Below are 23,567 nucleotides of genomic sequence, written 5' to 3' on the forward strand. Positions count from 1 at the left end.
ATTTCCCACCAACTGGACGGTTAAAGGCTCAGCATGGGATAAGATTGTTTAGAATACATTTCAGGCTAAATGCAATGGCATCATTCATGAAAGTGCTTGCTTGGGCAATGACCAATCCATAGCATGAAATGAAAAACAAACTGTTCACAGAACATGAGAACTAGATGTGACTTCTATGTTCATCTAGTCCAGACTCTTCATTTTTAGATTATGAAATCAAGGTTTAAGACTTTAAAGAACTTGTTCCAAGTTGTTGGCCTGAAGCCAGCGCAGAGCTGAGGCAGAATGTCATCAACCGTCAGCTCACTTCTCTTTCTACTTCGCCACTTGAGAAATTCAGATTATTTGTGGTGATTAAATACCTTATTATTTCATCATAGCCATGAAGAGTTCTTGTCAAAGTACATCTCTTACTTTTAAGATGGAATTAAGAAATCGGAACTATAAAAATATCTAGGTCTGATGATGGTAGAGGTTCAAAAAAAAAAAAGAAACATAAAAAAAAAAAAGAAACATGGCTGCCTGGATTTTCTAGTTATTTCCCATTATAGAAGTTGTGGGGGAAATGACCTGAGCCACCATTACAGTAGTTGATATTACAGTTGCTGAGAATGAAATACCTCTCTCTAAGGCAGTTTCAATACATCAATACATACACACATACAGAAAGCTGTAAGCTACCAAATACTGGTAGGAGTTTCTTTTCAGGAGTGTGTACATGTTTGTATTTAATCTACTTAACAGCTAAAGAAATGATTTATTTATACCTTCTAATTGGGTCTTTCTTCTTAAGAACCATCCTACATGATACTACTTCTAGTTTAATTGTCTTCATTATCCAAACTTTAATCTATGTCTTTGTCACACACTTTGCTCTTTGCAGGCAGCGGCTGATTGGAGTTCAATTTCTTCTTTCTTTCTGGACACCCATGCCAGGGAGTTTAACTATCCTTTGCAGAAGAGCCTCCTTCTAGCCGAATGAGAAGCCTACACTACAATGAGGAGTGCAACCATCAGGAGACCTAACCAAGCAACTTGGGGTTCATTCATCAGTCCTTCGGTCACTGTGAGTTCACACCCTGCTCTAGACAGGCTCAAAGGGAAGGGTATGGGCATGGTGATGTCCATGTGGTGAAAGCCTGTCCTTTAAGTGAGGCATCACTGAGAGATGCTGCATCCATCCCAAGACGTTGGTCTGGTGTGTCTGCCTTCATCCAGCCATCTGTTCAGATGTTCCGATAGGGGTCTCTGTGCCAGCAGGGCCCATGGCGGAGGAAGGTAAACAGCAGCACCACTAGGACACCAGACACCAGGCAAAAGGCAACGGCAAGGACGACCCTTAGAACTGTGGAAATTTGGAAGGGCATTAATGTAAAATTAATGGATTAGGAAAATATAAAGATTGTAAAATTAATAGATGAGGAAAATAGGAAGATCACACCCAGTGCCTTAATTGTAAACTTCAGTGGCATTTCTGAGGCAACCTTGAAATCAGCATAGTGTGTTGATACGAACACTAGACTAGGAGTCAGGAGATGACCTAGGTTCCAGTTCTGGCATGACCTTTGACCTCTGGGCCTCAGCTCCACTGTAAAGGGAGGGTAATTGAAGTATTTCTTTTTTTTTTTTTTTAAAGATTTATTTATTTAGAGGCGCTTGTGTGGCTCGGTTGTTTGGGCATCTGCCTTTGGCTTTGGTCATGATCTCAGGGTCCTGGGATTGGCCCCAAGTCAGGCTCCCTGCTCAGAGGGGAGTCTGCTTCTCCCACTCCCTCTGCCCTTCCACTCATGCCTTCTCTCTCTCTTAGATAAATGAATGAAATCTTTAAAAAATAGATTAAATAAAGAAAAGATTGATTTATTTATGTGAGAGAGAGAGAGAGGCTACAAGCGGGGGGAGGAGCAGAGGCAGAGAGAGAAGCAGATTTCCCGCTGAGCCCAGAGCCTGATGCAGGGCTGGCTCCCAGGACCCTGAGACCATGACCTGAGCCAAAGTCAGATGCTTAACTGTCTGAGCCATCCAGGCTTCCCCCTCTCCTTTTTTTTGATTAAAGTATTTCTAAGGTCCATTCCCAGCTTTAACTTCATGCATTCTTATACAGCTAAAATGATCAATTGCTCATGGTCTAAGGGTCAAAGGAAATACTGTCATTAATTGGGTCTAAAAGAAATAGAATAGTATCTTTAAGTTTCTGAAAATGATTTTCAGTAAATATCTTTTAGAGAGGAAACCTTAAGCACATGTTAACAATGGCAAGCATTTTTAGGATAACCATGTACTATTGCTAATCTGTACCTTTATTTATACATATCACTTTGATAGCCGACCAGTCATGGGGAGATATGTGGGGTCATTTATTATGAGATGTTATTCATTATTTCATCTGGAAAGTTACCCTAAACACACACACACACACACACACACACATGTCCATGACACTGTATATATCATAAATATCAATTTGTACCATCTCTAAATATATGTCTGATCTTCACTGTAGAAATAAAGGATTGCTTGTTGGCTTAGGCCGTGGGAAAGCAAACATCTCTCTGATCCTGGCAGCTCTGTCTACGAAGCCCTAGTGCTCCATGGAACACAGTTGAAAATCACTTATTTCACTTAACCTTATCATTGTAGAGATGAAAAAAAAAGAGGGATTAGATAATTTGGCTAAGGATAAGCAGATAATTGTATTTGGGTTAGAATATGTGGGCTTATCAGTATCATGATTTTAAAAACCATCTCTTCACTAATGACTTCCAAATTTAAATCTTCCCCAAACTCAAGACTCATATCCAACTGTGTACTTGACATATTTCCTTGGACATCTAATGGGGATTTCAATCTTAAGAATTTTTTTTTTTTTAAGATTTTATTTATTTATTTGACAGAGATAGAGACAGCCAGTGAGAGAGGGAACACAAGCAGGGGGAGTGGGAGAGGAAGAAGCAGGCTCATAGTGGAGGAGCCCGATGTGGGGCTCTCGTAACGCCGGGATCACGCCCTGAGCCGAAGGCAGACACCTAACCGCTGTGCCACCCAGGCGCCCCTGGGATTTCAATCTTAATTAGTCCAAAACTAAACTCCCAATTCCCTTGTGCCCTCCCCTGCCCCAAACTTTGTTCTTCCAGCAGTCTTCCCCATTTCAGTTGATGGAAACTTCCTTCTTCTTGTGTCCCAGCCCCAAAGTCTTGGACACTTCCTTGACTCCTCTCTTTCTCTCACATTCTGTAATCAATATGACAGGAAATTCTGTTGGTTCTACCAAAATTATATCCAGAAACCAGTGATTTCTCCCCTCCTCTATCACCTCCCTGTTTGGAACCACAATCAACTTTTGCCAGGATTACTACAACATCCTCCTGACTTGTTCCCTAGATTCTATCCTTTATCCCCTACAATCTATTTTCAACACAGCAGCCAAATGACTTCAAGTCAATTCATGACACTCCTCTACTTAAAGTCTGCAATGAGTGCTCATCTTACTCAGAATGAAAGCCAAAGTCCTAATGATAACAGTTTATAAGGCTCTATAACATCTAGCTTGATTAACCTCTTGGAGTTCCTCTCCTACTACTCTCCCTTCACTTACTCTCTTTTGGCCACACAGGCCTTCCTGTTGTTCCTTAGACATTCCAGGCACACACCCATTTACTGCCTTTGCTATACTTGCTACCACCGCCTAGATGATCTGCTCATAAATCTTTGCATTAGACAACTCCATCACCTTCTTTGCTCAAATCTCATCTTTTTTTTTTTAGATTTATTTATTTATTTGAGAGAGAGAGAGAGAGTGAGCAGGGGGAAGGGCAGAAGGAAAGAATCTGAAGCAGACTCCTCGCTGAACCTGGAGCCCGATGTGGGGCTCAATCCTACAACCCCGAGATCAGGACCTGGGCTGAAATCAAGAGTCAGATGCCTAACCAACTGAGCCACCCAAGCACCCCTCAAATCTCATCTTCTCAGTGAGGGCATTCTATTTAAAGGTGCAACTAATATGCCCTTTCCCCATACCCACTCCCAGTTTGGCACTTGGGATCCTCACCTTCCAAAGTGTTTATTATGTTTATTATTTATTATCCATTCCTCGTGCCTCCTAATAGAATGTAAGCCTCATGAAGGCAAACTCATTGTCTTTTTTGTTCATGAATGAATCCCAGGCACTTAGAATAGTACCTGGCACATAGCAGGTGCCCAATAAATATTTGTGGAAAGACTTAATGATCTAGAACTCACAGGTTCTCAATTCTTAGTTCATTGCTTTTCTCATGATGTCAGGATGCCTCTTAGCATCATGAGAAGGTGAATATTAATAAAGTTGGATCCTGGTGGACAGGTGCCATTACCACTGTGAATGGAGTTAATATAAAGGTGGAGGTAACTGAACATTTATTCAATTAGGACTAAGTGGAAATGAGGGAAGAAGGCAGAGAAAAATGATTCTTTAAAATTAATGTTCATGGATAACTTTCTGTATTTGGAAATTTATTTTCAATTCTTTTTATTGGCTATGTTGTCATAGTAGTCCATGGAATGTCCTTTCCCAATCTTTTTCCTTCCTTCATTCTTTCCTAGACAGGCAGTGGGCACACACCATATGCTAGGCCAGCTATAGGCCTAACCCAGTGTTGGGTTCGGGGGTTCCATGATCCCTGCTTTTGGGATCATCAATATCTAGTGGGAGAACCAGATAGACAATTATGAGATCATGTGATAAATAGTAAAGTAAAAGTGCAAAAGACTTGCCATTGGAATAGAGAAAAAGTTGAGATTACTATAAAGCTTTCTATGTAGAAGACAAAGAGGTTGAAAATCTTTCTGAGAAAATGCTAGGATTTGAGCTGGCCTTTGAAGTAAATAAGACTTTGCCATGAGACAGAATGAGTTGCACAAGAGTGTGTTTGGGAAATAATGAGCAGTTGCACGTGGATGGAGTATAGCTTCTGGTGAGTCGAGACCAGAGAGGTAGGTGGCGGCCTAGGTCTTAGAAGGTCTGGTTTGTCATGGGAAACATGGAAATCATCACCAATTATGACACATGGAAGTGACATGGCCCAATTTGTGTTTAAAACAAAAAACAACTGCAGAGAAAAATAGGATGGTAGAGATACTCTAGGTCTGATAACTATAGAAATGCCTTTGACAAGATACTGAAGGCTCAGCACTGGGAGTGTGGTCCTGACAGCACGGATGATGGAATTCTAGCAACTCCTGAAGTAGAATTGACAGGCTGTCGTGGACTAAATGTACTGGTAAAGGAGAAGTGGGGTCATGGCCACCCATGGGTTCTAGTTTGGGTGAAGAAGATGATTAGGCTATGAACTGAGATTGGAAGCACATTAAAAAGGATCAGTTTGGAGTGGAAGAGATAATAAATTTCATTTCAAATGCAGGATTAAGATGGGTTATTATCCTCATAGAAAGGATCAGATGAGGGCTAGCATTCTAAACAGGTCTAGAATTCTATATGGAGACATGGAAATAAAGATTGCAGGTGTAGAAGACGGAGGCCTGGGTAATACTGGCTCATGTTGAGGGTGGAGTGAGGGCACCAAGGACAACTCATAGGACATGGTCATTTAGGGGGCTAGAGGAAGGTATGAGTCTGAGAACATGAAAAGTCTCAGGAGAGATTCTCTCTCTCTCTCTCCTTAATATTTTAAATTATACACTCCCTTGTACTGTGAAGGATTTTGTGAGTTTGAAAGAATAATGTTCTAGAATCTGAGAAAAAGAGGGAGTGATCCATTGTATCTTACTGGGAAGAGACAGGGCTGGAAATGACTGACAAGTCCTCTTCCACAGGGGAACATGGGAAAGCTGCTGAAGGCCGTGTGAATCAGCACTACTTTCCTGAAAACCATTTTGGCAATAAGTATTAAAGCCTCTTCCTCTTGCTGTTACTCCCCACGTCCTGTCTACTCTTCCTCTTTCCCCTTTGAGTAAGTCTGCCCTCATCCTCGTCCTTCGATTACTGCAACAGCCTCCCAGCCATGCTCCCTGCCTTCAGTCCCACTGCTCTCCAGTCCACTCTCCCCACTGAAGGCAGAGGTCTTCCTAAAAGAAGAAGCCTGGCCCATCATTTGTCCTCTGCCTAAAATCTTTTTTTTTTTTTTTTTAAGATTTTATTTACTTGAGAGAGTGAGGGAGAGGGAGCAGGAGCAGGGGGAGGAGGGTAGGAGAGGGAGAAACAGACTTCCTGCTGAGCAGGGAGCCTGATGCAGACTCGCCCCCAGGACCCTGGGATCATGACCTGAGCCTAAGGCAGATGCTTAACCGACTGAGTCACCCAGGTGCCCCTATCTGCCTAAAACTTTTAATGGCCAGAGCTACTCAACTTGACCTGAGACACTTAGTGCCCACCTCCTCAGCATCTTTGCACTCTAACCAGACATACTCCTTCTAATTCCTAAAATGCCCCATATGTTGTCTCTAGCCTTTGGGTTTCTACACATTTTCTCTTGTTTGTAACATTTTCCTCTTTCTACACCTCCACTCACCCAGTTAATTCTTTATCTCCTTCAGGCTTTGGTTTAAACATCACCCCTTTTGAAAAGCCTTCTCTGACCTCTTAGACTTAAGCTAAATGCCTTTTCCACATGTCCTTTATTATAGTATTCACGGTACTTACCGTATTCACGGTACTATAACTTTATTATAGTATTCACGGTACTTAATTCTTTATCTCCCTGTCCTCCTTACCTGCCTCCCCACCCCCCTGCCAAGCGGTCTAGGTCACATGGGGACAATTTTCTTGTCTTGCTGTTTACTTAGCAGACTTAACGCCTCCTCCATAGGCACCTATTAGGTACATAATAGGTACTCAAAAAATAGCTCCTGTTTATTAAACATTCATATACTTTGATCTGCTAATTTAATTTTTGGGAATTTGTCTCAGGAGGATAGTCAACAAGCCAGTGTGGGATGGAAAGGGAAGATGATACAGTAGAAATATGGTGTTGGAGAGTGTGAGGCTTAAATCCTGACCCTACCGCTTGTGGCATGTTATTTTCTGAGGCTCAGTTTTCTTTTCTGTAAAATGGGGATATGTGATATTGGCAGAAAAAGGAAGACAAGTTGCTGAATTAGGCACCAATGACTTTCAAAAGGTATGTTTCCAAAGAGAGATGGAAGGAAGAACATCATTTTTTCAAATAGTTCAGAAGTGAGAGAGAGATGAGGAAATACAGAATGTAAATGATTAGTTCAAGAAAATTGGGATTGAAGAGAGTGAGAGCAGGTGCTCGAAGCTATTCTTTGATGAGAGATTTGGGCATGTTCCTAATAGAAGAAAGCCATCGCAGAGAAAGAAAATGAAGCTACGATTCATCAAGGTCCCAAGAGATGAGGGGTGGGATCATAGGCACGAGGAAAGGAGTTAGGTTACTCAGGGAGGAACATGTTTTCCTGAGGGGCAGCAGCAAAGGCAGGTTAAGGCTACTAAGATATTTTGATGTAGTGACAGGAGAACCTGAAAGACTTTTCAATGGACCATCTTGCTCTTCTCAGGTCATCTCATAAGAATTAAAGAAGCCAAGGTGGAATTGAAAGTCTGGGGAAAATAACAAGGCTTTCCTGTAGAGTACAGGAAAAAAGTCCAGTAAGGGTGAATACGTGTGCCAAGTAGTGTTGAAAGATCCACCTGGGGTTGGAATAGAAGTTTCAACATTCATAATTTGCAATGATAACAACAGGCTTCTGATGCACTCGGCCGATCAGAACATAGAAACTGTGTGGTTGGTTTAGTCTAGGGTTGGATATTGCTGTGGTGGGCAGGGTATGGGATGGGCCACTACTGTGAGGTCAGAATTGCCTAGATGGAGGACAGGAGTGGGAGTGAGGAGTGAGTCAGTGTATACCAAAGCGAGTTCCCAATGTCCTTAATGAATGATGACACATGTCCTGGGAAACTGATGATAGTGGCAACAAGAATGAGAAACAGGTGCTGTAACTGGCCTTCTCTCTGAGCGGGGCGGGGGGGGGGTTGCTGGAAGGGGTATCATTGAACAGGATCTCTAAATAGCAATGGGGAAACAAGAAAATACCGAGGTGACTATGCTGAAAACAGACCAAATAACACAGACATATTGACCTATACATATTTATATGTAGTCATAAAGACGAGTCTTTATAGTGCAGTCACATTTGAGGCTCATTCACAGTTTCTCTCCCCTATTTATTCAACAACTGGGTTCTAGGCTTCTGATATCTGGACCAAGCCATGAAGAAGTCAGGCTAAGTATGAAGAGCTGAACATTTATTTATTTATTATTAAAGGTTTATTTATTTATTTTGAGAGACACAGAGAGAGAGAGAGAGGTGGGTAGGGGCAGAAGGAGAAAGAGAGAATCTTAAGCAGACACCCTGCTGAGCAGGGAGCCCAACTCGGGGTTCAATCTCACAATCCTGAGAACATGACCGGAGCCGAAATCAACAGTGGGATGCTTAACCGACTGAGCCACCCAGACACTTCAGGGCTGAGCCTTTATTCAATTAGTAAATTTTGACTGAAGATACCAGGTTCTAGGCATTGTCTGAAGATTCAAGGAGGAAAAGGGTCTGGATCTTGCCTTGCATGTGTGCATATTTACTATAGAGTTTCAGCTTTACAAAGATTATAAGGCAACTTCCCACCAGTAATCCTCCTTCCCACTAAATATGTGATGTCAGAGATTAGAGGGTTTGGGAGAGTGCTAGCAAAGAAAGTCTGATGGTGTCAGTAAAATTTTGGAATTAAGGAAGTATTTTCTAATTTAAAAAAAAAGATTTTATTTATTTATTTATTTGAGAGAAAGAGAGAGAGAGAGCACAAGGAGGGGGAGTGGCAGAGGGAGAGGGAGAAGCAGTCTCCCCGCTGAGCAGAGAACCTGATGTGGGGCTCGATCCCAGGACCCTGGAATCATGACCTGAGCCAAAGGCAGATGCTTAATCGACCGAGCCACCCAGGCGTCCCAAGAAAGTATTTTCTAAAAAAAAGAATTTTATCATTTTCAAGTAATATAGTATGGAACTTAGACTTATGAATTTCCCAGCAAAGATTCTGCTTAACTTAGTTGATATGAGAATGAAATTGATTGGGTCTAGCACTAGTGAATAACACTGCTTACAGGTAGGAGTAGGATTTCATAGGTGGTGGGGTTGCCGGGCATTTTACATGTTTAGGATATGTCCTGTATTTAATGTTTGTCCTGGTTTCTGTATTGGCTTTCCCTGGACACCCTAAATGTTCTGTAGCCATCGTCCCCCCCCCAATATATTATAAAAATCCAAGAGTTAAAGCTATTTTTCAAATTTATTTGGGCACCCTATACTTTTATTTGCTAAATTTTGTGGCCCTACTAAGGAATCATTCAATGCCTATAACCTTGTATGCTTTGGTCTGTTTTGTGGAGTCTCTGCCAAGGCAAACAGGACTTCTTGTTCCAGGAATTTCCCAACACTGATTGCAGTCTGTCCTTCTGAAATTTTTACCTGCTGCCCCAAACATCACTCTTTGAGACCATATGGAACAAATCTAATCCTTTTTCCTTAAAGCAGTTCAGTTATTGAATTCACCTTGTTGGAGACCACCTCATGTTATAGACTCTTACTAAGCTCTCTATGAGCTAAAACCAGTGGTGTGCTAGTAAACTGGATCAAAAACACAAAAAACAAAACTCTTGATTTGTGGCATATGCTGATTTCTGTGGTGAAAATGCTCCTGCTATGACACCATGACCAATTTCACATGGCCCAGCACAACAATCCTTAATGTTTTCTCTTTATTAACATATTTTGTAGTTAGTTTCACTCTATTTGAATATTGAGTTGCTGATCCTGGTGTCTTTTTTTTTTTTTTTAAGATTTTATTTATTTATTTGGGAGAGAGAGAGAGCAAGAGAGCACAAGCAAGGGGAGGGGCAGAGGGAGAGGCAGGCTCTCCGATGAGCAAGGAGCAAAATGCGGGACTCGATCCCAGGACCCCAGGATCATGACCTGAGCAGAAGGAAGATGTTTAACCGACTGAGCCACCCAGGCACCCTGATGCTGTTGTCTTGAGGAAAAGAATTTTTTAAACACTCTACAGGTAGGTTTGATAAGAGGAGGTGGTGGATTGGCTATGGAGAATAAAGGAGAGGATGGGAACAAAAGTAACTACCAGCTTATTGGATATTGCTGCAAATTAAGAGAGAGACAGTAGGTTCAGGGAGGAAAGTTAAGTAATTTATACATTCCTTGAGCAAATATTTATTGATCACTAATTATGTCAGGCAAAGGTATTTCTGATATTTTGTCTTATTAGAATTGGCCCCTTGAGGGAAACCTGTGGGAATCTCCTTGGACCCAGAATCTTCTGCTGAGTAACTCCCCTACTCTTTCCAGGTTCAAGTCACTAAGACATTTGATAAATGGCTTTCTAGTACCATGTACCACACCATTAGAAACCTCCATCCAAACTGATTTCAGATGGTGCAGCTACCTACAGATAGCCTTTGCTGCCATTCCTTACTGCCTCCCTCCCTCTGAATCCAGTTAACTCTTGTCCCCTAGCAACCTTTGTAGTCATAAGATATAACCCTTGTTATTCTGTGTAACATGTATCTTTTTGCTTCCTGTCTACATTGTACATTTTCCAAGGATGCTTTCTTGCAAATTCCCCCTTAATAGATGAAGCAGAGCCATCCATCAGCTTAGCCTTTTTCTGAAGCAATAAAGTCCAAACTAAATACATTTTCAATGTAAAACATTCATCCAAGCCAGTCAAAATCATTTTTACTTTACATTAGTATTTTCCCTCCGGTTCCATTAAAATAAAATCCCCAAACAAAAATAGAGCCCCTCAAATCTGTCCTTCTGAGATTTTATTCTAATTAAACATACACTCACTTTTCACAATTCATTATGAAAGTAATGTTTTTGAACTCCCTACTAGTGACTTTATTCACTATTTTACCTTTGGCTTACTGCTGGAGGAAAGTTACATGCACGGGGGAGGAAGGGTGGCGAGGGAATGGCTTTGCTCTGGACTCTGGCATCCAGTAGAAACCATCTCTAGAAACCATTTCATCTTTATCTGTAATGGTAACGTGGCACGGTGTTCTCTAGGTGTGTTGCATCTGCCACCCGGCAAATCTACAGGACTCTAAAGAGTGTCATTTGCACGTGATTTCTTCTTGTATTAGTGAGTAGTTTCCGCAGGACTGTGAGCTTGCTGAGGTTTCCTGAAGATCTCAGGGTCAAAGCCTTACACATCCCTCTTGTCCTCAGAACAGCATTCACACGGCCATACTTTCAACATTCCAGTAAGTTTTGCTCTTGGAGGCATTTAGAACATTCTTACATTTCTAATTTTGTTCCAGTTTCATATGTGTCATCGTACTTTCTCTCTTAAATCAACTCCAGAGTCAGCGTCTCTTATCATCTTCAAGAGAAACCACTCATGCAGGGCTCTCATCTCTGATGTGTTGTGCACCTAAATAAAATTACTTATTTGCTAGGATGTCTGCACTCCAAGAGCTGCCATATATATTATACACAACAATGTGTTCTGGCAACTTTGCTTTTGGTTTCTTCAAAAGTAACATGGATTTTCCAGGGCTAAAGGATACAAAGATGTATTTACTTTTCAGTTTTTCTACCCAATATGTTTTAACATAAATAGAAAAAATAGTACCAGTTTCCCAGTGTCGATGATTTCTCTGGATCGCTCCACTGTATTCATTTCTCTGCCTCTCCTTGTGAGAAGGCTGGAGCTAATACATAAGCTGGTCCCTTGCCCATATGCCTAGGATTAACTTCTTCCCTTCCTTGCTCTCACTCTAGATTGTGGATTTTGTTTGTAATCTATTTCACTTCAGACACTTAAAGAACAACCTCATTCAGTCCTGCTCAAGTGATAGCTGGGAGTTCTTAAAAACAACACAAACCCCCCCAAAAGGTTCTATGTGGTCAATCATATAGCTCATGGCCACCCCACGAACTTTGATCTAACTTTTATCTCTGATTCTATTTTGACATGATGCCCTTTTCTATTAACACTGAAAAAACTAAGTCAAGGTTTAGGCAAGTGGGGGCAGGGCCTGGTGGAGAGGTAGGAGTTGACTGAAGTTGGGTGTCCCTGAAACAGACAATTATCACCCCAAACCCATTTCGCTCAAAGCTAGGGGTGATGGTTGAGTTCTACTCTCAAAGCCACCATCTGCCTGGAGAAAGGGTATTCTGCCTTTTCTGCAGAGCTTTGCATATACACCAATCCATAACATTCTTAGTACCTTGGTCATTGCTTGTGGTCGTACACTCTGCGGACCAGTCCTGGGGGATCACAGGGGCAACCAGCTCAGCAAACTCCGTCAGAGGACAGCTGGGAGTGCAGCCTGGCAGCGTGAGGGGGTATGGCTCATGCTGGGTCTCATTCCGGTAGTACATTTCTACAAAGTACTCCCTGGTGGAGAAAGGGAGAAGACAGAGCCATTAATTCTGTGTCGTTGAAATGCCACTGAATTATTTCCCACCTGGCCTGTAATATGTTAAGAAGTTAAGAGGGTAGGGGCATCTGGGTGGCTCAGTTGGTTAAGCACCTGCCTTCAGCTCGGGTCATGATCCCAGGGTTCTGGGATCAAGCCCTGCACTGGGCTCCCTGCTCAGCGGGGAGTCTGCTTCTCCCTCTGCCCCTCCCCCCCACGTGTGCACTCTCTCTCTGTCAAATAAATAAAATCTAAAAAAATAAACAAAACAAAAACAAAGAAGTTAAGAAGACACAAGTTAAGAGGGGAAGAATTTACAGGAGTGAGTAGATATTAGCCAACATAGGTGTGGGAATGGGGAGGGCCAGATCCAGAAGGTGGAAATGGGAGGGCTGGTACGTTAGATAACCGGCACAAAAGAGGTGGGGACCAGGATGCTTAATTGGAGAGGGAGCTGAGAGGTGATGGTGGGGGGATTGGGGTGATCTGATGAGGCTTTGAGTAAGAAGTGGGGGACAGGTAAGGTGTTGGGTTTTCTTTCTCTTATTCTCTACCCTTCATGATTCTCATTTGCTTCATTTTCTCTTTTCCTCTCTCAGGATTTCTTTTAGGTTTTCCTCTGAATGAAGGTACCCCTGCTTTCCTTATCCAGGCAATAAACCTGGAACTGAGCAATATTTAACACACCTGTGCTTAAATATACACCCAGACGTTGTCAAAATTACACCTCAGAGAGAGGGTGTGGGTGTATACCGAAGTCCTCATACTCCCTCATATTTGATACTTTATTTGAAAAAACAAGATGCATGACAACCTTTTAAAACCAGTATGAGGGCCTTACGGAGTCATTTGCCAAAGAAGCAGGAGACAAACTGAAGTAGGATTTAGTGATCATCCTTGGGGTAGTAACCTCACAACCGTAACTGTTGGGTGTTTTTATAAACAAGGCTTCTAAAATATCACTTGCAGGGGTGCACGGGTGGAGCAGTTGTTTAAGCATCCAACTCTTGGTTTCGGCTCAGGTCGTGATCTGATGATCACGGGATCGAGCCCCCAGTCGGGCTCTGCGCTAGAATCGAAGTCTGCTTGAGATTCTCTCCCTCTCCCTCTGCCCCTCCTGCTCGTGCTCTGTCTCTGTCTATCTCTAAAATGAATAAATCAATCTTTAAAAAAAACTTCACTTTGGGGGCGCCTGGGTGGCTCAGTCATTAAGCGTCTACCTTTGGCTTGGGTCATGATCCCAGTGTCCTGGGATTGAGCCCCGCATCGGGCTCCCTGCTCAGCGAGAAGCCTGCTTCTCCCTCTCCCAGTTTCCCTGCTTGTGTTCCCTCATTCGCGGTCTGTCAAATAAATAAATAACATCTTTTTTTTTTTTTTAAAGATTTTATTTATTTATTCGACAGAGATAGAGACAGCCAGCGAGAGAGGGAACACAAGCAGGGGGAGTGGGAGAGGAAGTAGCAGGCTCATAGCGGAAGAGCCTGATGTGGGGCTCAATCCCATAACGCCGGGATCACACCCTGAGCTGAAGGCAGATGCTTAACCACTGTGCCACCCAGGTGCCCCAATAAATAACATCTTTAAAAAAAATAAAAAAACCTTGCTTTTAAAAGCCACATAAACAGTAGTAACCACACATATTCACCTAGAGATATGTTTTTAAAAACTTCCCAATATTATATGAATGACTAATTGTACCCGGGATGACTTTCCCAGTGACAGCATCTTTTATCTCAAGATGATATGGCATAGATGACTAACAGTCAATCAAAATTCATGATCCTCTTTCCATATAATAGAGTTATGGTTGAAAAGTGACTACATTTCTCAGACTCCCTTGCATGTAGGTGGGACCAAGAGACTGTACACATTCCTTGGAGATGTTGTGGGTTTGGTTTCAGACCAGAACAATAAAGCAAATATCACAATAAAGTGAATCAAATGAATTATTTGGTTTCCCAGTGCATATAAAAGTTATATTTACATTATATTGTAAATAGATTTATGTCTAAAACATGTGTATAACTTAATTAAGAATACTTTATTGCTAAAAAATGCTAACCATCATCTGGGCTTTCAGCGAATTGTAATCTTTTTGCAGGTGGAGGGTCTTGCCTCAGTGTTGATGGCTGCTGACCGCAGGGTGGTGTTGAAGTCTGGGGTGACTATAGCAATTTCTTAAAATAAGGCAATGGTGAAGTCTGCCACTCTTCCTTTCAGAAACCATTTCTCTGTAGCATGTGATCCTGTTTGATAGCATTTTACCCACAGTAAAACTTCTTTCAAAATTAGAGTCAATCTCCTCAAACCCTACTGTTGCTTTTATTTGTCATTTCAACAACAATTTCCCCAGCATTTTCACCAGGAGTAGGAGTAGTTTCCACCTCAAGAAACCACTTTCTTTGCTCATCCATAAGAAGCGACTCCTCATCTGTTTGTTTTAACATGAGATTGCAGCGATCCAGTCCCATCTTCAGGCTCCACTTCTAATTCTAGTTCTCTTGTTATTTCTACAACATCTGCACTGAAGTTTTAAATCCCTCCAAGTCGTCCATGAGGGCTTTGTAATCAACTTCTTCCAAACTTCTGATAATGTTGGTATTTTGACTTCTTCCCCAGAATCATGAATGTTCTTATTGGCATTTAAAATGGTGACTCCTTTCAATTTACTTTGCCCAAATCCATCAGAGAGGAATCACTATTGTGCCTATGGGAGTTATAGGCTTTCTATAGGTCCTAAAAAGATAGAACCCTGGGTTTCCAAATCACACCATGGATGAGTCACCTCCTAATGGCCAGGGACATCATCTCTCTCTCTCTCTCTCTCTCTCCCTCCCTCCCTCTCTTTTTGGGGGTGGAAGGGCAGAGGGAAAGGAAAAGAGAGTCTAGTGCTGAGCTTGATGTGGGGCTTGATCTCATGACCCTGAGGTCATGATCTCAGCCAAAATCAAGAGTTGGACGCTTAACTGACTGAGCCACCCAGGCACCACAAGTGATGACAGACATCTCTGTTGGAGAATTGGATGAGTGAGAAAGAAACATCCATTGGGATAAGCCTCTGAGAATCTGATGTTCATTTGTATAGCAGTGAAAATTACCCTTATTAGTTAATATATCTGGAAAACAGTTTGAGGGGACTCAAAATTGGCTCTAGTGGTGAAGATACATATTAAGATGCATACAAAGAGTTTGGATAATTTGTTTCATGAAATTTGAAAGTGGAAAAATAGCAATATTTTTAACTTAGGGAATTATTTTACATAGTATATGATTTTAAATGTACGTACCTAACTGAAAATTAAATGTTTTAAGAAAATATTTAAGCTAATAATAACAACAATAATAACAAAACCCGGGGGCCAGCGGTATTAAGTGTGAAAAGCACCTCTTAGATACTTACCCCTTCTCAAGATACAATTCCATTATGTGGCAGGAAGCATAGGGAGGAAGGATTCCATTGTAAACATCTAGTGCCATCTGTAGGCCACTCACGGTAGTGTCATGCTGTGGGGATTTGAAACAAGTCATTTTTGATCTTTACCTCTGATTCAGATATACATTCCATAGGTAGTATTAGGCACTTGTAGAGAACGATGATGGTTTCTGATTCACATAAATGTGCCATGCCCCCATGGTAGAGAGGGGAAGGACTAAGTTTTATGGAGCATCTGTTGTGTGCTAGGCAGTGTGCTTTTTTTACATAACATTATTCCCATTAAAAAGATGAACAAGCAGATCCTGATAAATTAAGTAACTTGCTTAATCATATAACCCCAAAAAGGAAGAAAGTAAATTTGAGTCCAGTGTGCAGGTTTTGTACCATGCTTTTTCCCAGTGCAACATCTATTTTAACTTGTTTCATTGATTTTCATTAAATTTTAAAATATTTGGAACATATTAATGCTAGATTATATTTCTTCTACAGATTAGAATAATCTGTGATTTTAGACTTGGGGAAGAGGGACGCCTGGGTGGCTCAGTCAGTTAAGCATCTACTTGCTCAGGTCATGATCCTAGGGTCCTGGGATTGAGCCCCATGTCAGTCTCCCTGCTCAGCGGGAGTCTGCTTCCCTCTCCCCCTACTTTTTCCCCCGATTGTGTTCTCTCTCTCTGTTCAAATGAATGAATAAAAAAATCTTAAAAAAGTAAAGTTGGGGAAGAATATATAAGGCTATAAATGTTAGGTTAAAATGTAAGGAAATAGAGTGCATAGCCCAAAATTAATTGTTAATTGTTCATCCCAGAGTGTCTAGAGGCATAGGGCACTGGTCTTCAGTCCCAGTTTGGCCACTAATTAACTATATCATCTTTGAAAGTCCTCAGCATCTATATCTACAAAATGGGCATAACATTTGGTTGCCTAAACTCTATGGCCGTATTTAAAAGGGCTTAGAACTGATTTACTGGAGAAAGAACTAGAGTTACAGATTTATGACTTGCCAGAAATCACGCAAGTTAGAACTGGAAACCAGATGTGAAACTAAAGAAACTGGCAGAACGGACTGGTTTCCAGAAGCCCCTGCCCAGGAAGGACTACGCTGTTCCGTCCAGGAGCTCTTTGGCTTACACCATCCAGAAACTCAGAGAAGCAACGAGCTTCCCTGGAAGTCTTCCATCTTTCATCTTCCTGCAGAATGAAAACATGGCTTTCTCCAGCCAAACCACATCTGAGAACTCCCCTGTCATAGAGAAGCGGGTGGGAAGCCGAGTTCCCACCCTGTGTGTCCTGGTTCCCTGCTCATTGCAGACTCCCCGGACAGCCATTTCGGTGCTCTACACACCCCTTGAACCCCTGCCCCCGTCCCCACCCCCTGAACAGTGCCTTTCCCTGGCCCCTGCTCCTAAGCTGAAGCCTTCACCGAGACCTCCCTTTTCCTTTCTGCACCCCATTTGGCTCTAACTTCACGTTGCAGCTCTTTTTCTCCTCTCTTCTAGTCCTTTTGCCCCCTGGAGATTTCTATTTGGATGCTCCCTGGCCTTTCAAACCCAGTTGTCTAACTCGCTCCATTCCCGTGGCCAGAGCACCTCGGTTAACGGCGGGTTAATGGTTCTACCCTCCTTGCCGTCCTGGAGGCTGGAAACATGGCCTTCACCTGTGGTTGTACCTCCACATCGTTACTCCCTGCCCGCATCCCATTCATCACCACATCCTGTTCATGCTTTGCTTTTAGTTTGGAACAGAAGTGATACTTGCCTTCTCCGTGTCACCAAAGCGCTTGTTTGCACTGCATTTCTATACTGCTTTGTATGCTGTTTATGTCTTCTTGTCAGTCCCAGACTGTAAACGCCTTAAGGGCCAGAATTATGTATTTAGTTTTAAAATTAAAAGTTAAAATAAAATAGGGGGGCGCCTGGGTGGCACAGCGGTTAAGCATCTGCCTTCGGCTCAGGGCGTGATCCCGGCTTTATGGGATCGAGCCCCACATCAGGCTCCTCCGCTATGAGCCTGCTTCTTCCTCTCCCACTCCCCTGCTTGTGTTCCCTCTCTCTCTGGCTGTCTCTATCTCTGTCGAATAAATAAATAAAATCTTAAAAAAAAAAAGTTAAAATAAAATAAAATTTAAAAATGCCAACCATGTAGGTGGTCTTGTATATACATATTTAGGAGAGTTGAAGAATCACTNAAATAAAATAAATAAAATTTAAAAATGCCAACCATGTAGGTGGTCTTGTATATACATATTTAGGAGAGTTGAAGAATCACTGTCTAAAATGTCTACCATCTACTGGGCCATAGGGAAATGATGAGGAAGAAAAGGAGGCTCCCTCCTCAAAGACATGGCTGCCTGAACGAAGTGATGTCGAGCGGAGGTGAAGACACTTACCGCAGAGTACATGACAAGCTTTCTGTGGTTCGAGGGCTGAGTTGCACTCTTCATGTGATTGAGGATCTCACTGACCAGGACACCTTAAAAAAGAAAGATCAACAAAGGAGCTGAACCAAGCATGGGCTTAAACTTTCCGTTAATTCCTACTTTCTGGTTCTCCCTGCCGTGATTCTCAAGACCTAAGAGAGGAAAAGAAGTCACTTTGGTTGAGCATCTACTGTGTGCTTTACAGGGTTCTACTGAATCCCTACTTCTATCCCCCATTTACAGTGAGAAAGCTGAGGCCTGGTAACATACAGGGACTCATCCACAGGCTGGGCAAGGAGAGCTGGGTTGGCATACGAGGACCCTACTCTCCCCAGGTCTTGTCAAAGCTTGAGATAGGAGGCTGAGGAACTCGGAAGGAATGACAAATGGTATTTTTCAGACAGTTGCTAGCTGGTGCTTTTCTCCAGGGCAGCCCTGAAATGACAGCCTGGCGTCTATTCTGTCTCGACCTCTCTTGATTCTACTCTCTGGTAGTCAAACCTGTGGGAGGCCATGGGAAAAAGCAGCTCTCTGGATGTCTGTATAGGGCATGGACTGTTTTCTGTGGACCATCTCTGGGGATCACTATTAGGGGGCAGCCAGCATCTTCCATCTGAGGGCTCCACAGAGGAGCGCTCTTGCCCCTCATATCTGTTGTTGCTGAGGTGGTGAAGGGCAGGCACACAACTCAGAGTTTCCACCCTCCTGGCCGACAGTGAAGGCTGAGGGGTATCTTGGGGTGCCAGGTGCTGGATTTCCACAACCGTCACCTGAACACTCCTTATATCTCCGGTGGTTGTTTTGTTTGTTTGTTTGTTTTTTTAAGATTTATTAATTTATTTTAGGGAGAGAGAGTGTGTGCCGTGGGGAGGGGCAGAGGGAGAGGGAGGATTCCATACTGAGCGTGAAGCCAGATGTGGGGCTCGATCCCATAACCTGGAGATCAGGACCTAAGCCACAGCCAAGAGTCTGACACTCAACGGACCACGTCACCTAGGCGCCCCTGGTGGTTTCTGTACTACATGTGTAATCTCCTGGCTTCAGAATGACCAGTTTGTTTTTGTAAAGAGCAGGCATTGATGTTAACAGACTGTCATTCCAGACTCTCCGGCCCACTCAGCAAACACACTGAGCAGCTACCATGGGTCAGATGCTATGCTAGGCGAATCACACTCCTGCCCTCAAAAAGCTCATAAAATAGTACAAAGAGACTGTTCATTCATCTGTCTACCAAGAGGCACCATAAAGGGTTAATTAGGAAGGGAGACGGTTTGCTCTCTCTGTAGATGCTGGGACTCCCTTGACTAGGAATGGAAGAACCTGGAAGCCACATCTCCAACAGGTCTACATCCCTCTGCTTCAGAGAAGGTGGCTTTCTCAGCGTCCTTTAGGGATGACACCATCACCTGTCAGCAACCTGTCCATTGACAGGTGCCTCTGCAGCAGCCTTCGGGGTTGACAATGGGATATGATCTCAGCTCTTGGTTCTGGGGTGACTGTCCATCTTGCCCCAGAAGAAACTAGGTATTAGTAACCACCACAGTTACCCCCAGGCCCTGGCATGCCAGTAATTAGGTTTTATGGGAGGGGACACTGAGGTTCAGAGACTTTCAGCAACTTGTCCAAGATTCCACACCATGTGCACAGAGGAGCTGAACTCCTCCGAATCCAGCATGTCTTAATCCTTAGACTACACTGTAGCACAGCCTAGCTTCTGAGCTCCCTGTGGCATCATTTATTAACTGCTTACACTAGACAAAGTATCCCTGCCTGGAAGACACAAGCTTCCCCTCCCACACTCGGGAGCTACAGCAGGGGCTGGCACACGTTTTCTATAAAGGGCCAGACCATGTTTTAGGCTCTGCGGGCCATATAGTCGGCCATAACTGTTCCCTCTCAGGGAGAAGCCCCTAAACAGCCATAGCACTACCTAAATGAATGTGGCTGAGTTTCAATCACATTTTATTTACAAAAAAATAGGCAGCAGACTGGATTTGGCTTGCAGGCTGTAGCTTACATCAACCTGTGACATACAGAGAGGACAGCTTTGCTTTAATACAGACATGACCAGCCATTTATCAAAAATTCCTAAATGAACCTCAGGAATTTTTATGGTGTGCGTGTGTGTGTGTGTGTGTGTGTGTGTAGAAGGAGGTGTGTGGAGGGGTGTGGAGTACCAAACTAAGTCATCCCTAAAACCAACTGATGGAACACAAGTTTCGGCAAAGATCGCAAGATGCCAGTCAAAGTCCTGGTGCTCCTGTGTGACTCTGTGTCACCCAGACAACATATGTTTTCTCTGTAGGATTGCATTTAGCCGCTTCATCATCCAACAAGCATGTCGTTGACAAATCTCTCTTGCCTAGCCAGATCCAAACAATAGGCTGAACTTGGGTTTTGGCAGGAATCACTCAGGAAACAATCTCCTGGCCAATCCACACCCTGGACTTCTCCAGAAAATAGGACAGGTGCATTCACACAAATACCAGCCTTTGGAGTTGAGACCAAAAGAACAGCTTAGGAAATGACCCTTAACAGACACAATCTAGTTCAACGTACTCAGCAGAGGGGAAAACCGGATTGAGCGGGGAAGTGACTTCCCTGAAATGCAATGTCTAGTAGTCAAAGGAAAACAAGAGGAGGAAACATGAATAAACTGTGAGGAAAACCCCCAGTTTTTCTTCCTATTCAGACTCCTGCATCTATTACTAGACTCTTCTCAGTTTCTGCCTGGCCTTCCTGGCCCATTTCTTCACAATTCTGGCATCTAGAAAAGCGCTTCTGAATGTTCATGTTTCGTGAGGTACCTAGGGATCGCTGTAGAATGCAGATTCTGATTCAGGTGGTCTGGGGTGGGGCCTGAGAGTCTGCATTTCCAACCAGGGGCTTGGTGATGCTGCTCCCGGACTGCATGTTGAGTGGTGAGGGGCTGACCTCCTCAGCCATCGTGACTGGGTTGGGGGAACTTGCTCAAGAGCCCTGTCTCCACCATCTGATGCGGCTTGGGATTGGGTCATACCTCTGGCACCTGGTGGTTCAGGAACAAGACCTGGTGTATGTGTAGCCAATGGGGCCCAATGTCCACCCTCTGCCTCCTTTCTTGTTTACACATCAGATGAGGCTGCTGCTTGGGCCACGTCCCAACACACAGCCCTGAGTGAAAATCTGCCCAGTTTGGTCCAACAGCCAGGAAGCTTTGCCTCCACATCTTCTCCTGGGGCTCTGCTGAACTGGTTCTCACCCCACAGTGAACAGGGGCTGGCAATGGTTGGAGTCTTGATGTGATTGCTCTGTTTCTCTCAAACTGTCTAAAGTCTGTGACTTGGAACATCTCCTGTGGCTTAGAATTTCTTCACTGTTATGTCTACCTGACATAATGGACCTCCTCTTGCTCTCCATCCTCACTTTTAATGTCTACATCAACAACCCCTAGAGCTGACGCCCCCCATGGTGTCTTGGCCTGCCGCCCAACTGCCCTCAGAGGCATCAGCATCTCTTGCTGTCCTGTCTGGTTCTACCTCCTTTCTTCCACCCACCTATGCTGATTATAAGGGCTTGGCAGCCTCTTGCCTGGGTCTACCTTCGTTATGATAGGATGTCCTATGCCAAATCCAGCTGAAAGGAGGCATCACTGAGAAATAAATGTCTTTCAACACCAATGGAAAAATTTAAGCTGTGCCATAAATTCGTCAATTGCAATATGTATGACTCTACATGACATAATTAGTCTGCAATTAACTTTCACAATGGCTACTAACAAGGACCTCAGGGAAACAGGCCTCTTTCGTCATACTTCCCACTTGAAGAATTCATCCTATAGGCAGCCAGACATAATTGCTTTTCATGGGGCTTAGATACAAAATCCTTAATTGTTTGATCTGGAAAGGATGAAAAGTATCATTTAGCTTTAGCCCAAAGCTTCCATGTTCTAGATGGGGAAAACTAAGGCCCAGAGTAGGTAATATTAATGACTATAAAAACACATCATGTTTATTGGCAGTGTATTATATGCCAGCTACTGTTTATCTCAAACTTTCTGAATACATACACTTATTTTAATCCTTACTCCCTGTGAGGAGGGCATCATTATTATTCCCATTTTGCAGAATGGAAACTAGCGCTGGAGAGATGACGTGACTAGTCCAACGTCACGCAGCTGATTAGTGGTGGGACGGCACTCAGACCCGGATCACTCAACCACAAATCTAGTACAGTCCTTCCACTTTTTTATATACTTACCCCCCTGCAGTCTAGATTTCTCTTTCTGCTTGTGAATTCCATAGATAGACAGGATGGACAATTCTGATAATTCTTTCAACTTAGTCATGGTATCCTCTGTGGCCCAGGAGGGTAACGTGAAATTGTGAACACTCTGTAGCAAAGAAAAAGAGAAGAAAATGTGTATTTTTATTTGACTTTTTTGTCCTCTTTGTCCCTCAAGAACTACTGAGCCTAGTCTTTCTTATCCTGCCATTTCTCTCTAGGAAAACTTTACTTTGTGGTAAGTCGTGGTATTAATTTTCAGCAGGGAAATTCACAGAGACTGATTCGCCCCTTCCTACCAAGTCCGTAGCTTTTGGCTGAACCGTAGGTCCAAAGGAGGGATTTCTAATTTGCAGGGTAAGGGTGAGGTAGGGCAAGAATGTACCTTCGTTATGATAGGATGTCCTATCATAGGATGTCCTTTCGTTTACGAAAGGTTTAGAAATCTATGAACCTGTGGGGAAGCTGACACTGACAGGGTTCGATGATATTTCTGTCAAAGCTGAGTGAGTGCCCTGAGAAGACAGCTAGGAGAGGCAATATATTTCTGGAGCCTTCAATACCAGACCCTCCATTCCCATCAGCTTGCAGTTCACTGACTCCTGGGGAATGTGTACCATACACACAGTAGGCTCTCAGTGAATATGTATTACATGGATGAATAAGCTGGACAGCAGGGCCGGTGTAGACTTCTTGCCAATATTTATTACTTGGTATGAAAAAAAGTTGATTCATAACACCCAGATTCAAGGATTGAGAGAGAGAGAGAGAGAGAGTTCTTGAAAGAGAAGATCAAAGTGGAGTGCCTATGGAAGAAATAAGTGGGAGAGAAATGAAAAGCAAACCATGCACCACGGCCACATCATGGAACAGCTCAGATCAACCCATAGTAAGGAAGAAAAAAAAAATCAAGACTTGAACCGAAATATGGCTTATTGGGGCGCCTGGGTGGCACAGCGGTTAAACGTCTGCCTTCAGCTCAGGGCGTGATCCCGGCGTTATGGGG

The 23,567-nt window shown here is 43.2% G+C and overlaps 1 protein-coding gene across 1 annotated transcript in view; it reads right to left on the bottom strand.

Annotated features, from left to right (window-relative positions):
• Nucleotides 1-760: 760 nt before the first annotated feature.
• ACP3 (acid phosphatase 3) overlaps nucleotides 761-23,567 on the bottom strand; it is a 45,470-nt gene continuing 22,663 nt past the window's right edge. Inside the window, exons 7-11 of the mRNA XM_002926252.4 lie at nucleotides 22,538-22,670; nucleotides 18,269-18,351; nucleotides 15,844-15,947; nucleotides 12,252-12,421; nucleotides 761-1,345 (exon numbers count right to left, since the gene is read on the bottom strand). Coding sequence (XP_002926298.2) covers nucleotides 1,227-1,345; nucleotides 12,252-12,421; nucleotides 15,844-15,947; nucleotides 18,269-18,351; nucleotides 22,538-22,670 — 609 coding nt within the window. The 3' untranslated portion in view covers nucleotides 761-1,226. The remainder of the gene's footprint in view (nucleotides 1,346-12,251; nucleotides 12,422-15,843; nucleotides 15,948-18,268; nucleotides 18,352-22,537; nucleotides 22,671-23,567) is intronic.

The sequence above is a fragment of the Ailuropoda melanoleuca genome, chromosome 6, assembly GCF_002007445.2.
Source record: "Ailuropoda melanoleuca isolate Jingjing chromosome 6, ASM200744v2, whole genome shotgun sequence".
Lineage (NCBI taxonomy): Eukaryota > Metazoa > Chordata > Mammalia > Carnivora > Ursidae > Ailuropoda > Ailuropoda melanoleuca.